The 14,544-nt window shown below is 44.7% G+C and overlaps 1 protein-coding gene across 1 annotated transcript; it reads right to left on the minus strand.

Moving 5' to 3' along the window:
• Positions 1–858: 858 nt before the first annotated feature.
• On the minus strand, positions 859–7,559 carry LOC138417201 (spleen trypsin inhibitor I-like). Its single transcript, XM_069546993.1, has 4 exons — positions 7,043–7,559; positions 4,928–5,011; positions 1,891–2,086; positions 859–1,437 (listed from the first exon to the last, which is right to left on the minus strand). Coding segments are annotated over exons 1-4 (375 nt in total). The 5' UTR covers positions 7,137–7,559; the 3' UTR covers positions 859–1,436.
• Positions 7,560–14,544: the final 6,985 nt, after the last annotated feature.

The following is a 14,544-nucleotide window of genomic DNA, read 5'->3' on the forward strand; positions in this document are numbered from 1 at the left end:
CAATGAGTTCGACTAGAAAGGGGAGTGTTTGTAGTGGTCTCTGGCTAGAAATATTAACAAGTACAAGGCTTCTCCTTTAGTTATTTTATAACTAAAGTAAGCAAAGCTCAGAGATGCTGAAAAATTTTCCCAAGACTACGGGAAGTGAGTAGCAGCACCAGTACCCTCTGTATTCTTGTTTATTGCAATGCTGGGCTTGCTGTGGTCCTCAGGCTTCACTTTCCTCATCTGTCATGAAACCGATACTCTCTGTTCTTCAAAGGTGCCTCCATCCTACATCTTCCCAGAGGGAAAACAGGAAAACATCATCTAAGTCCCTCTATTAGGAGGACGGGGACCCGCCAAGTTAGGAAAAGAATACAGCAGCTAAGTGCCATTTTTACACCACCATTTCCTTCCTTGAAGAAATTTTAGAATGATTAATAGAATAACAAATCAAATACTAGCACAGAGCCTGGGACACTGAAAGGTAATTGTCCTTCTTTAACTGAAATAAAAATCCTCTTCTCACATGTGACCTCAGGAAATTTCATTTCTTAGAAATGTGGACAACTGAAACTCATGCCCATTCTCCTTCTGAAAGTCCAGGAAAAAAAATGCCCCCAAATTTGAACTGGATTTAGGAGAAAGAAAAGTTTTCATGTTGAGGTGTATGTCTCCCAGGTTTCTATGTAGATTGAAGTGGTTATTGAGAGGTCGATGATGCTATAAAGGATTTGCTACCTATACCCATAGGCCAATCTCTGGACAGGGAAATGGGAGGTGCCCACTATCTGCAGAACAGTGAGAAGGACCACCATTTCCATAGACCCTATTTGTTAAGGTTTGTAGTTGCAAACAACAGACTCCACTCCAGTCAGTTTAATTTTGAATATTCATTTATTGAAATATAAACCACAGTATTGGAAGCTACAGAAAGGAAATTTGCAACATCATCATGGGGTCAAGGGGCTTCTTTATCCCAAACTCTTCTCTCATTATTGATGCTGAGAACTAGAGGCTGGAAATTCTACCTTGGCCACCCACAAGGAGAGCAGTTATGGTGGGCAGAGGGATGAAGATGAGGATGCCGTGAGGATGGGGGTGGAAACAAAAATCCTGTGTTACATTGCAGGCTCTGTAGTTACTCTGGTCAAGAGGAATGTGCTCCTACATTCACTCCTTCCTTCCTCAGATAACTACGAACTGACTCCTTGGTGAACTGAGCTAAGTGCTAGGGGTAAAGGGAAGACATGATCTCATGGTGCTGAGAGCCAACTGGGCGAGGCGGAATTAAGGCATGTAGACCACGGAGGAAAGGAAATAGGTAGGCTGTGCTGAGAAGTGTAGTGGAGAAGACTCCGAGGAGATGGAACTGTTTCATTCGCAGCCACAGTCCAGCCCTGCAGGAGTCTTCCTCGGACTCACATTTTCTGGGGACCACTCTTTGCATGTCCTCTGCAAAAAGAAAGGAAATTGTTGAGTGCCATCACTGTAGCTCCAAACCTGGATACCCGTCATCTTGACAGATCCTAGATTTTCCGAAATAATACAAAACCACAGTCTTCATGACCCAAATTGCCAACAAGAAGGAAGTGAGTTTTCCAAGCCAATGTGGGGCACCTAGGAGCACTGCAGACCTGCCCTGGAGGGTGGCGGAATCAGTGGTCGCATTTGAGAAAGTGGAGCATGTGATTAGGCTCAGATGATCATAAAGAGGCACTTAGTGTTGACCTTCTGCCATTCTCTCCCTGGAGAACTCGCTCAGTGTGTGGTTTCACAGGACACTGCAGTTTCTTCTGGCAGCAGCGAGAAGGAAGACACTGCAGAGTGAATGGTGTGTGGCCCCCTAAGCTCCGCCCCTTTCCCCAGCCCCTCCCCTCCCCCTGGGCCCTGGTCCCCCCGTCTTACCACGGGGACACTATCCCTTCACCACAGATCTTCTTGCAGCCCTTTTCTGTGCGGAATCTGTTCTTGTTCCCTCTGCAGCCACCGTATATAAAGACTTCACAGCGCCTGGTCTTGGCGTTGTAGAAGTACCTCATCTTCTGCTTATGACAGGGACCCGGGAATGCTGGGTCCAGGCAGATGCTAGGTCTAGAAGATGCTGGAATGGTAGGGGCAATGGGTCAATTACGAGGTGGTCATCACAACTCGGTACAAGGTCAACAACTGGAATCACCAGTTTGTTTTTCAATAGAGAATGTTCCGGCTGTGGGGGATCGCCAAATTGAAAACCCATTTGGTTTTCCCCATTTGGAAACCTCCTTTGGGGACAGAATTATAAATGTTGCAGAGCATGACGTGATATAGTAATCATGTACAAATATATTTCTCCTCATGAATTATTTTAAGAAAAATTGGTATAATGCCTTTGATAAGGCTCAAAAACTTCTACGAGACTTCCCTCGTGGTCCAGTAGTTAAGAATCTGCCTTCCAATGCAAGAGACCTGGTTTTAAACCCTTGTCAGGGAACTAAGGCCCCATACGCCTTGGGGCAACTAAGCAGGCAAGCCACGACTACTGAGCTTGCTCCCCACAACTAGACCCTACCCACCCAAATAAATCCATAAATGCTAAAAAAACAAAAATTAAAAAAAAAAAAACCCACAACTCTACAACCACACAAAGAGATCACAGGTAAAAAATATTCCCTATATGTCAATAATTACTGGGTCTGGACGCCTGAGTTTTATATTACCAGGTAATATCTGTGCTTATGTGTACAAATTTTCCACCATTAATAAAAAATGTGAAGGAATCATGCTATAATGGAAAAAGGCATGAAGAAAACATACCAGTGTGTTTACTTCTGTAACCTCATCCAAGGACTGTATAAATTGAATAGTGATAGTATTTACATGTTGATTGCAGAGGTTAAAGCGTCTGCCTGCAATGTGGGAGACCTGGGTTCAATCCCTGGGCCAGGAAGATCCCCTGGAGAAGGAAATGGCAACCCACTCCAGTATTCTTGCCTGGAGAATCCCATGGACGGAGGAGCTTGGTGGGCTACAATCCATGGGTCGCAAAGAGTCAGACACTTTCACTTTCACTTTCACTGGGATTATAAGATGAAATATGTGTTTTTTTCATTCTTTACCTGACACTGAGTTCCTAAAAATCTTGATATTTCTTATGTGATGAGAACAGTAAAACTGTCTTCTGCTGTATGAAGTCGATGATTTTGGAAAGACCCTCATAACCCAGAATGGGCTCTTATTGCAAAGGAGAGGACTACCTACAGAAGGGTTGAAACTTTCACTGCTCTCCTCCCCGTGGTCTTCTAGCCTCTGTCTGCTCACCTTCCCTCAACCTCAGGGAGGGGAAAGGAACTGTCCATTGAAAAATCTCCAGTGGAAAACTCTTACTTAGTTCACAGATTAATATACATGATAAAATTCACAGACAGTGACATGGAGGAGATGTGTAGGGCAAAGAGGGAGTGGAGGTGTGTGGACCCCCATGCCCTAGTGGAACACAGCACCCTCACGTCACCCTCTTGTGTTCACCACTCAGAAAACTCTCTGAATCCCAGTATTTGTGGATTTTTATAGAGGTTTCAAGAAATAGGCTTATTGATTGAATCATTGGCCAGTCGGGATTGGTCTCGATCTCAGTGCCCTGCCCTCTCTGCAGAAGTACAGAAGTTCAAACCTTTAAGCCCATTTTTGGAGATACTTTTCTGCAATTCTTTTACTATATCTGATCCCACTCCTTTAATAGTCTTGACACTTATGAAAGAAAAAAAGTCCAAAATTGTCAGGAGTCTTAGACCATGAACCAGGACAAGGATCAAATTTGGATAGTAAACTAATAGTCAAAAATGGACAAGGGAGAGCGCTTGGAGACTTTGCTAATATTGTATCAGCCTTGGTCCCACAAGCCAACCACACAGGGCTGTGTTTCTTGCTTTTCGTGCAGCTGCTCTGCTCAGTGGTCACAGGTCATTCTGATTATTTTTTAATACAGGAATAATCATTATTTGACATACAAATATTCTTTCTACCCCCAAGCACACAGGTAGGGAAATTTTTTCAAATAAATTTATCTTGGTGAAAAATTACTGAAATTGATCATGAATCATGAATAAAATATTTATATTTATGACTGGTGATGTGTTCAAAGAACCCATGTAACAGGTGTCTGCTGTACTCATGAGGAAACTGTAGATGACTTCACTAGGACACAGGGAATGTGGGTGGCAGGTGAGGACAAGATACTGTCTTGTCACAACCCACTTGATATATTATCTTATTCTGCCAGGAACTCTGAAAATACTGATAACTGGGAAGAGTTTCTAGGTTCAGTGTTCTACTTTCATTACTCCCCTATCCCAGGACTCACCTGAGCTCCCAAGCACAGGGGAGAGTGAGTTGGGGTTTCCCTGGCACAAAATGTGTGGTACTTCTAGCAACAGTATCCAATTCCTCAAACACTCACTGGGGGTCCAAAAAGCCAGTTTACTTCTGATACAAAATCTGGGGAGTTAGTACAGATTCTCTAGGTTGAAGTCTCAAAACTGTCCTCAGTTGAGATGTCAGCCACATGGTCTCAAGTCCCTCGTGATTTGACAAAGTAGCTAAGCTTCAGAAGTTCCATTACCCCATCTCCGTGTTCAATAATTTAATAGACCTGATGATGAAATACAGGAAGACCACTCACATACTGATCTCATGTTATCATTAAGGATAAATCAAGGGACAGTGAAATAATGAGATCTGTGGGGAAAAGTGGAATGGAGGTGGTAGGCGCTTCCACACCTTAGAGAGCACAGAACCCTCATATCACCCCCGTATGTTACCACCGCAAAAGCTCTCTGAATGCCCATATTTATGGATTTTTATTGAGATTTAACTAAACAGATATATCAATTGAATCATTGGCCACTGGTGACTGTTCTCAATCTTGGTCCCCTCTCCTCTCCCCAGAGGTGAAGAAAGTGCCAACCTTTATGCACGCCGTCAAAGATTTTTGAAACTATCCTTTTTAGTGAATGTTTCTTAGGTCCTCTTCCATGGTTTATCTCCAGACCTATGAAAGATAGAAAATTCCAAGAGTTTCAGGAGGTCTGACCCATAGACTAGGGCAAGGATCAAATATGGAAAATAAAATAATAGTCAAAAAGGTACAAGGGAAAGGCCCTGCCTGGAGACCTTATTAATATTGTATCAGCCTTGATCCCAGGAGCCAACACACACAGCGTTGTGTTTCTTGCTTTCTCTGCCATGGCTCTGCTCATTTATCCCAGGTCTTTCTGATTAGTTTCAATAATAAAGGAATAACCCTTATTTGACACCTAAATATTCTTTCTTGCCAGAAGGAAGTAGGTAGGAAATTTTTTTTCAGATTAACATGTCCTGTTAATGACGCACATGATTCACCATGAAATGTGATTCAAATCTTTATATTTATGACTGGTAATCTGTTCAAAGAAGGCATGTAACTTTTTTCCCTGTTCAGGTGAGAAAATTGCAGATGACTTGCCCCAGGAAATATGACATGTGGATGGTAGGGTCAGGACAAGATACTGTCATGTTATAACCTATTTGATATGCTACCTGATTCTGCCAGGAACTCTGAAAATACAGATACCTGAAAACAGTTTCTGGATTCAGTGTCGTACTTTCATTACTCGCCTTTTTGGAGCGTCACCTGAGCCTTCAAATCACAGGGCAAATTGAGTCTGGATTTTTCCCTGACACCAAATGTGTGATGTCTCTACCAAGAGCAACCAATTTTCCAAATACCCACTGGTATCCAACAAGTCCATTTACTTCTGACTCAAAAACTGTGGAGTTACTGCACATTCTGCAGGTTGAGGGTTCCTAACTGTCCTCAGGTCAGATGCCAGTGGCCGGGTCTAGAGTCACTCATGCTTGTGATCAAATGACTAAAATCGGGGAGTCCATGACCCTACCTTCATAGTCAATAAATCAATAGAAACTGTGACTGAACTTAGGAAAAACACTTGCTTACTCTTCCCAGATAAATATACAAAATAAAACACAAAGCAGTACAATGGAGGAGATGTGTCGGGCAAAAGGGGAGTGGAGGTGTGCCCAGCCTCCATGGCCTAGTAAGGACTGCACCCACACATCATCTCCATGAATTCACCAGCCTGATCCCAGTATTTATGTATTTCTTTCTAGGGTTCACTAAACAGGCATATTGGTTGGATCATCACCCACTGGTAATTGATCTCACTCTCCCTCCCCTCTCTGCAGAAGTGCTGGAATGACAGGTGGTGAAAATTGTAATCTGTAAATGGATGTTTGAGGTTTCTTGGAGACTGGCCCCATCCTGAAAGTACCTTGAGTTGCCCTTTGTGATTCATCTCATATCCTGTAAAGTCAGTAAATTCCAAGAGTTTTAGGAGCCCTGGGATATTAAGCATGAGAAGGATCAAATATGGATCTTATTACTACAGTACAGTGAGGTTCAGGGACAAAGCAGAGACCAAGAATAGAGTCTCAGAAATGGAGTCCCTGGTTTGGTAGAGTTGGGTTGGAGATATATATATATATATATATATATATATATATATATATATATATATATACACATATATATATATACATATATAAAATTTGAAGATATTTCTTTGTGAGAGTCATGATGTCAATGGAGTTAAAAGTTTGCAACTTCAGACTTCCCTGACAGTCCAGTAGTTAAGAATCTGCCTGCCAATGCAGGGCTTGTGGGTTTGATCTCTGCTTTGGGAAGATTTTGCATGCGGCGAGGCAGCTAAGCAGGTGAACCATAACTACTGATCCCAGATGCCTCCAGTCCCTGCTCTGCAACAAGAGAAGCCACCCCACATACCCCTCATACCCATGTGGGTATGAGAAGCCCACACACCACAGAGAATAGCCCCCATAACTAGAGAATGTCTTCACACAACAAGGAAGACCAATGCAGCCAAAGACAAAAATCCTGTCCAACATGGCAGGAAAAAAATCCCGAGAGGGCTCCAGCACTCACCCCACCCATGCCCCCCTGCTCTTGCTGTGGACTCCTCTCATTTCCCTCCAGTGTGTAGAGGAGAGGTGAGCTCAGACTTACCGTGGTCACGGCTCTTGTTAGTATCATTTGTGGTTCCATCCACCAGGATGACCAGGAGGACGAGAAGGGCTGCAGAGAGGCAGAGCCGGTGCATCTTCGTGGCCTTGCAGTAGGGCTCCTGAGGATCCTGGGGGTGGACTGAGCTTTTAATATCCTGGCTGAGGGGTGAGATCAACTGATGAGGATGGAGGGGGGATGGGAGGGGCTGGATCAGTCCTGTTTATTGCATAATCTCCCTATCTAACAGTGACTTCTGCTTCTCTCTTCAGGGGCCAGATAGCCAAAAACAGCAGGTCTCAGACTTAATGGTGCCTGTGGCCTCATGTAAACTTAGATGGTGATCAGATGGAGTTTGTCCAATATGGTCACTCAGGGGGCATCCCAGCACCTAGAGCTGTGCCAGGTATGTGACGGATGGTCAGTGAGTGGATGAGAGCCAATCAAAGGACATTTAAATGATCAGCAATGTGTTAGCCCATGTCATCCTTTTCAGCCTCATGCAAGTGTCATCTCATCTGCACCTCAGTGCCCTGACCCCGCTCACCTACCTCAGATGACACGTGTGATATAGGACACCTTCCTGCAACTATTGCCGCAGCTCCTCCACTGGATGGATGTGTGCTCTTTACCGGGTACCGTTCCAGGCAGGAACTTAGCTGGAGAAGGTGATGTCCTCCGGGGCTGTAACCTGCTTTCTGCTTCAAAAAATGAGTAAGGGGAGGGGGCGGAGGGGAAGTAGAGAGCTGAGCATGTCTCCACAGCCTGACCACCTGCTGGCCCTCACCTGGTTTCACAGACAGGGAGTGAACCTCAGGGGACTTTGGAAGATAACCTGCAACCACCTCCTTCCTCCTGCTCTCTCCTGTAGTGGTTTTGGGATCACACTCTGCCTTTTCCTAACTTTGTGCCAGAGGATGGAGATCTCCCAGAGACCCCTCTGTTCCAGTGTCAGATGTGATCTGCGCTGCCCACATCATTGGGTTGCTGTTGCAATAGAGGCGACAGACATATATTCCTTCTTCCTTAGAAGCCAAAGTCCTTTGTAGTAATAATAACAATGCTGAGTACAAAGGACAAGTCACAACCCATTTAATCAAGTATCTTATTCTGCCAGGAATTCTGAAAATGCAGAGAATTGGGAAGGTGTTAATGAGCGTTCTGCTATAGTATAGTCCCAGAGCCATGACTCTCATAGCAGACATAAATGATAGAGAAGAATGAGTCTGAAATTTGTCCCTGACTCCAAACATGCTTCCCCTGTGGCTCAGCAGGTAAAGAATCTGCCCGCAATGTGGGAGACCTGGGTTTGATCCCTGGGTTGGAAAGATCCCCTGAAGAAGCGAAAGGCTACTCACTCCAGTATCCTGGCCTGGAGAATTCCATGAACTATATAGTCCACTGGGTTGCAAAGAGTCAGACACAACTAAATGGCTTTCGCTTTCCAAACATGTGAAGTCTCTACAGCAACTGGTTTCCCAACACCCACTAAGCATCCAGGGGTCAATTCTCTTCAGACACTAAATCCACAAGGTGACCCAGCTCCCACAGGGTGAAGTCTCAGTCCCCGAGGGCTACTCACATTTCAAGAGTTGATCACAAGTCCAGGTGTCTCTCATATGTGTGACCAACTAGGTATAAATTCATGAGCTCCACGACCCACCTGCCGTGTTCAATAACTTATTAGAATCAATCACAGTACTCTGGAAAGCCCTTTACTCACTGTCTCCAGTTATTATAAAGCATGAAATTCAGGGACAGACAAATGGAGAAGAAATGTCAGTCAGATGGGGAGTTGGGGGTACCGAGCCTCCAAGCCCTCTCAGGACTCTCCCTGCTCACATTCCCTTGATGTTTTCACTTCCCCTGAGGCTCTCTGAACCCAGTCAGTGTTCATGGGTTTCAGTTGAGGGTTGGAGGTAGGCAACTTGATAAAATCATTGCCCACTGGTGACTGAACACAGTATCAGCCCCCTCTTCTCTCCCTAGAGGGACCGAGGGTGGATAGTCCTAACCCTATCACCTGATGGCATGTTCTGGAGTCCAGTCCCTTCCAGGCACTGTCTCAGGTCCCTTCTTTCAAGATCTCATGATTTTGAAAATATAGAAACTTCCAAGAGATTCAAGAGGGCTGAATCATGAACTGAGACAAGGATCAAATATAGATCTTGTTATGACACTAGAGTGTGATTCAGGGGCAAGGTAGTGACCAGGAATAGAGTCTCAAACATGAGGTCCCTAATCTTGTTGAGTGAGAGTCAAGGAATGTCCCTGGAGTGAAAACTGCCCAATTTACCAGAAGAAATCCATAGAGGCTTGACAGCACCCACCTCTCCCCTACTCCCCAGCCCCTTCTATGAACTCCCCTCATCACCCACCCCTCAGCCTGTAAAGGAGAGGTGAGCCAGGACTGATCCTGGGCCTGGTTCCTGGTGTCACCTACCAGCTGCCCAGGAAGATGAGAAGGGCTGTGGAGAAGCAGAGCCAGATCATCTTTGTGGTGTTACAGGAGGAATTCTGAGGAAAGATGGGGGCCGACTGAGCTTTTTGCACCCCCATCTGAGGGCTCAAAAGAGCCAACAAAGAGGAGAGTAATGGGAGGGAGGATCTGGGGTCGGTCTTGTACAGTGTGTAATCTCCCTGCCTCACATGGTCCTACTTCTGCCTACTGAGGCCAAATGCCCGGTAACATTGATTCTCAAACTTGACTATGCCTGTGGGTCTCATGGAAACATGGGTTGTGATCCCAGAGGCAGAATTTTGTCCCATATGGTCACTCAGGCAGCATCCCAGACCTAAAGCCAGGCAGGACACATGATGGATGGTCAGTGAGTGGATGAGAGCAAATCAAAGATAGATAATTGAACAGCAGTGTGTGAGCTCATGTCCCCTTTACAGCCTCCTGCAGGTGCCTTCACACCTGGGCCTCCATGTCCACCTGCCTAAACACAACCTCCTTTAAAAACAGGTGTAACACAGATAAGCTTCTTGCAACCGTTTTGGCAGCATGTCTACTTGACCCACACAAGCTCTTGGTCCAGTGCCAGGTCAACCTGGTGCTGGTCCAGGCAGATGGTGAGCCAGGGAGAGAGCATCTCCATCTAGGGCACAAACCCTGATATTTTGAGTAGAAAAAAAAAGAGTAAGGGGAGTGTGCAGAGCGGAAGCAGAGAGATAAACGTATCTCCACAGTAGGATCACCCACCGCCCCTCAACTGGTTTCACCAACAGGAGAGTTGCCTGCCTGAGTGGATCTCAGGAGATCAAGTGGATCTCAGGGGACCTTGGAAGATCACCTGCAAACCCCACCCCCATGCACACACTGGTCTCTCCAACTCTGTGACTTTGGGATCAGAAGACCTCAGTTTAAGTCCCACTTCTTCCTCTTCTGAACTATGTGATCTGGGGCTTGAAATTTCCCTCATCTTTTCTTGTTAAATGAGATCATGCTGCTGACACTGTGGGGGTAGTTCTGAAAGCAATGGAGGCCATAGATGTATATTCTTCTCCTAGCGATGCCAAAGTCCTTTGAAATAATAATAATAATGAGTAATTATGATAGTTAACACATCTCCCTCCACCAGAGGGTCGAATAAAGGCAAGGTGGGGTGGGAAAGGGGCTGGACCTGGATGAGGTCAATCACTGAAGCAAAAGGGCTTATGGTTACCTCTGAGGAAGAAGGAGACCTATTTGGAAAGAGACTGTGTATGACTCCACTCTGGGACTGATGGAACTTCCTGCTAGTGAACTTCTGTTCTAGGAAGTAAAACTACAAAAATCAGTCCTATTTGTTCCTTTCTTTACTACAGTTGACAGCACATTTAGAAAAGTCAGGAGCCAATGGAACTAAAACTCTATGTGCTTCTCAACAATTTGCCGTGTCCTCTGGTGTTCAAAGCATATTACCTGCATAATCAACATGGTCCTCAAAATTAATCAAATCTGGGGATTTCTTAATGCAGACACCATCATCCTTTTTTACAAAGAAGAAATCTGTGTTTCCAAGAGATGAAATGACTTGCCCAAGACCACACAGCAGCATACTGAGTTACTTAAATCAATCTCTTTTCATTAATAAGAAGTAATTATCACATGACTGGATTTAGAAAAGGTGGGGGAACCAGGAACCAAATTGCCAATATCTTTTGGATTGGATAAAAAGCAAGGGTATTCCAGAAAAACATCTACTTCTGCTTCATTGACTATACCAAAGCCTTTAATTGTGTGGAACACAACAAAGTGGAAAATTCTTAAAGAGATGGCAATACCAGAACACCTTACCTGCCTCCTGAGAAATCTATATGCAGTTCAAGAAGCAAAAGTTAGAGCCGGACATGAAACAACAGACTGGTTCAAAACTGGGAAAGGAGTACGTCAAGGCTGTATATTGTTACCCTGTTTATTTAATTTATATGCAGAGGACATCATGTGAAATGCCAGGCTGGATGAATCATAAGATAGCATCGAAATTGCTGGGAGAAATATCAACAACCTCAGATATGCAGATGACACCACCCTAATGGCAGAAAGTGAGGAGGAACTAAAGAGTCTCTTGATGAAGGTGAAAGAGGAGAGTGAAAAAGCTGACATAATTCTCAACTTTCAAAAAACTAAGATCATGGCATCCAGTTCCATCAGTTCAGTTCAGTCACTCAGCTGTGTCCGACTCTTTGTGACCCCATGGACTGCAGCATGCTAGGCCTCCCTGTCCATCACCAACTCCCAGAGTTTAGTCAAACTCACATCCCTTGAGTTGGTGATGCCATCCAACCATCTCATCCTCTGTCATCCCCTTTTCCTCCCACCTTCAATCTTTCCCAGCATCAGGGTCTTTCCCAAGGAGTCAGCTCTTCGTATCATGTGGCCAAAGTGTCCAGTTCCATCACTTCATGGCAGACAGATGGAGAAACAATGGAAACAGTCACTGCAGCCATGAAATTAAGACACATGCTCCTTGGAAAAAAAGCTATGACAAACCTAGACAGTGTATTAAAAAGCAGAGACATTACCATGCCAACAAAGTTCCATATAGTCAAAACTATATGGAAGTCATGTATGGATGCAAGAGTTGGACCATAAAGAAGGTTGTATGGACACAAGAGCTGGACCATAAAGAAGGCTGAGTGTGGAAGAATTAAGGCTTTCAAACTGTGGTGCTGGAGAAGCTTCTTGAGAGTCCCTTGGATAGCAAGATCAAACCAGTCAATCCTAAAGGAAGTCAACCCTGTATACACATTGAGCAGGGCAACTTTCCAGTCCCAGTGAATGCTGAAACTATCCTTATATTCCACAATCAATCTGAATTGTCTTCCATCCCTGCTAATATGTCTGCAGCAACCATAGTTCCTATGCCCAACAGACTGACAGCCACAGCAATGAAGTGGATCACTCTGTATCTTGCATAAAGAATAAACCCCAAAAGAGCCATCAACACAGGAATCCCAAAGTAATCCAAAATAACAAATACTCTTGATCATCTTCATCATATACTCCTCCATCACCTGTTGATCCTGGGTCCAGAAAATACTTGCTACACCCTTGATATTGCCAGTACTCTTATTATTCATAGCTAAAAGTACACTTTAATATTATTTGTGATGAACTGTATGTTCTAGGTAACTCCTGGTTTTTAGTCTCTATGAAATTCTGAGTTTTTCATGTGCCTCCTGTGATGTCTGTCTTATAAAAGATTTCCCATCTTTCCCACCAGGCTCCTCTGTCCATGGGATTTTCCAGGTGAAAATACTGGAGTGGGTTGTCATTTCCTTCTACACGGAACCTTCCCCACCCAGGGATGAAACCCACATCTTCTGTTTGAAGGCAGATTCTTTTTACCACTGAGCCACCTGGACACCAGTTAGAGTCTTGTACTGGTATGCTCTGACAGTCAAGTAATTAGCCTCTACATCTGCTAATCCAAGCGGGATGTACTTCCACCATTGCTTTTTCAAGATGTATAAAAAGATTATCACTGATTGAAATGCCAGCATCACTGTATAAATTAGAAACAGCAAGCAATAGTTGATAAAGCTCTGAAGCATGGGGGTGTTCACTTTGTACCTTTCTGCCAAATACTGGCTGGCGATGACTACCCCATCACAAGGACAACATCTGACCTATTCCTATTCTCTTTGGACACAGGTCAGAGAAACAGGTCAGAGTCCTGCAGCCAGGGGAAGAGTTTGCCCTTGATCCAGAGCAGCAGGCAGATGGATCCCTGCGCTTGTGCCTGCGGGCTGCCAGGTGGTCTCCATGGGAGCCCCGTGGTCTCTGGTGCCCGGATCCCCTAGAAGTGCCGGATCCCAGAAGATGGGAGGCAGTGCCTGTGCTGCCCGTAGAGGCTCAGATTGGCCCCTAGGTCCAAGCTCTCTCTCTGGGGTCCCTCTCAGTTCAGTTCAGTTCAGTCACTCAGTCGTGTCCGACTCTGCGACCCCATGAATTGCAGCACGCCCGGGCTCCCTGTTCATCACCAACTCCCGGAGTTCACTCAAACTCACATCCATCGGGTCCCTCTAGCTCCTCTCAAATTTGGATTCTTATAAAGTCCTGCAAAGGCTCCTCACGACCTACCCCTATGGCCTCTCTGCCTCATCCCCTTCCACTCCCTCCCTCACCCACTCAGCTGCAGCCACCCTGGTTCTGGTTGCTGCTCAAACACACCAGGCTCATTTTTGGCAGCCTCTGCTCAAGGCCTCTTTATTTCAGAGTGTTTCCCCGACCCTCTAAGCTTCCTGAATCCCCATCACTCTCTTTCTTCACGACACTCATCACCATCTGGCATAGGATTTTCCCATCTTCATTGTCTGTCAGCCTCTTAGATAGCATATTATTTCACTATGTTTTGTTTACATCTGTTCCCCTACACCAAGAAATATGCCTTCTGGGGCAAAACCATAAATATTTGATGAATATTTGTCAGATAAATTAATCTCCCATGTCATTCTCATGCCAAGTGCAGAGTCACTGAAGAGACTGGATATAATAAAATTCCTGTTAGTCTATTTGATGATGAGGCCTGTTTATGTAACTTTGAGTCTCCTCTAACATCCTATATCAATAGGAAAATGAAATAATAGTCTGACAGAACAAGAAAGGGAAATGCCTTGAGTCTTAACTAGTACTGTACCAGCCTAAAAAGAACAGTCTGGTGTCTTGAGCAAACTCAGGGAAGTACTGCCTTTCCTGCTCTGCCTTCAGTTGCCTCTGGAGGGAAGACATTCAACTGTCACACAACATTCTGATAAATTTTGTAACAGAGCAATGATCATATTTGGCAAATAAATTGTTTTAGAGAGGTGGTGAGGAAATGAAGAAAGGCTAGTCTTTTGGACTAAGACATTTAGGTGGAAAATGGACATCACTGACCACAAATGTGCAAACTTTTATACTCATGACTGGTAATCCTTTCAAAAATCTCCGATCACAAGGTCCTGCAGTCCCGCTGTTCAGCTAAAGAAAGTGTAGATGACTTATCCTGGGACACATAGCAGATAGGTGGTAGAAT

This window comes from Ovis canadensis, chromosome 13, assembly GCF_042477335.2.
Source record: "Ovis canadensis isolate MfBH-ARS-UI-01 breed Bighorn chromosome 13, ARS-UI_OviCan_v2, whole genome shotgun sequence".
Lineage (NCBI taxonomy): Eukaryota > Metazoa > Chordata > Mammalia > Artiodactyla > Bovidae > Ovis > Ovis canadensis.

Bases quoted from the DNA above. Each gene is read 5' to 3' on its own strand.
- LOC138417201 (XM_069546993.1), bottom strand. From the start codon at position 7,136: ATGCACCGGCTCTGCCTCTCTGCAGCCCTTCTCGTCCTCCTGGTCATC. The intron at 5,012-7,042 runs GTAAGTCTGAGC...TATCTTTCATAG, and splicing joins TAACAAGAGCCGTGACCACG to GTCTGGAGATAAACCATGGA. The intron at 2,087-4,927 runs GTTGGCACTTTC...CTACCATTCCAG, and splicing joins CTTTGACGGCGTGCATAAAG to CATCTTCTAGACCTAGCATC.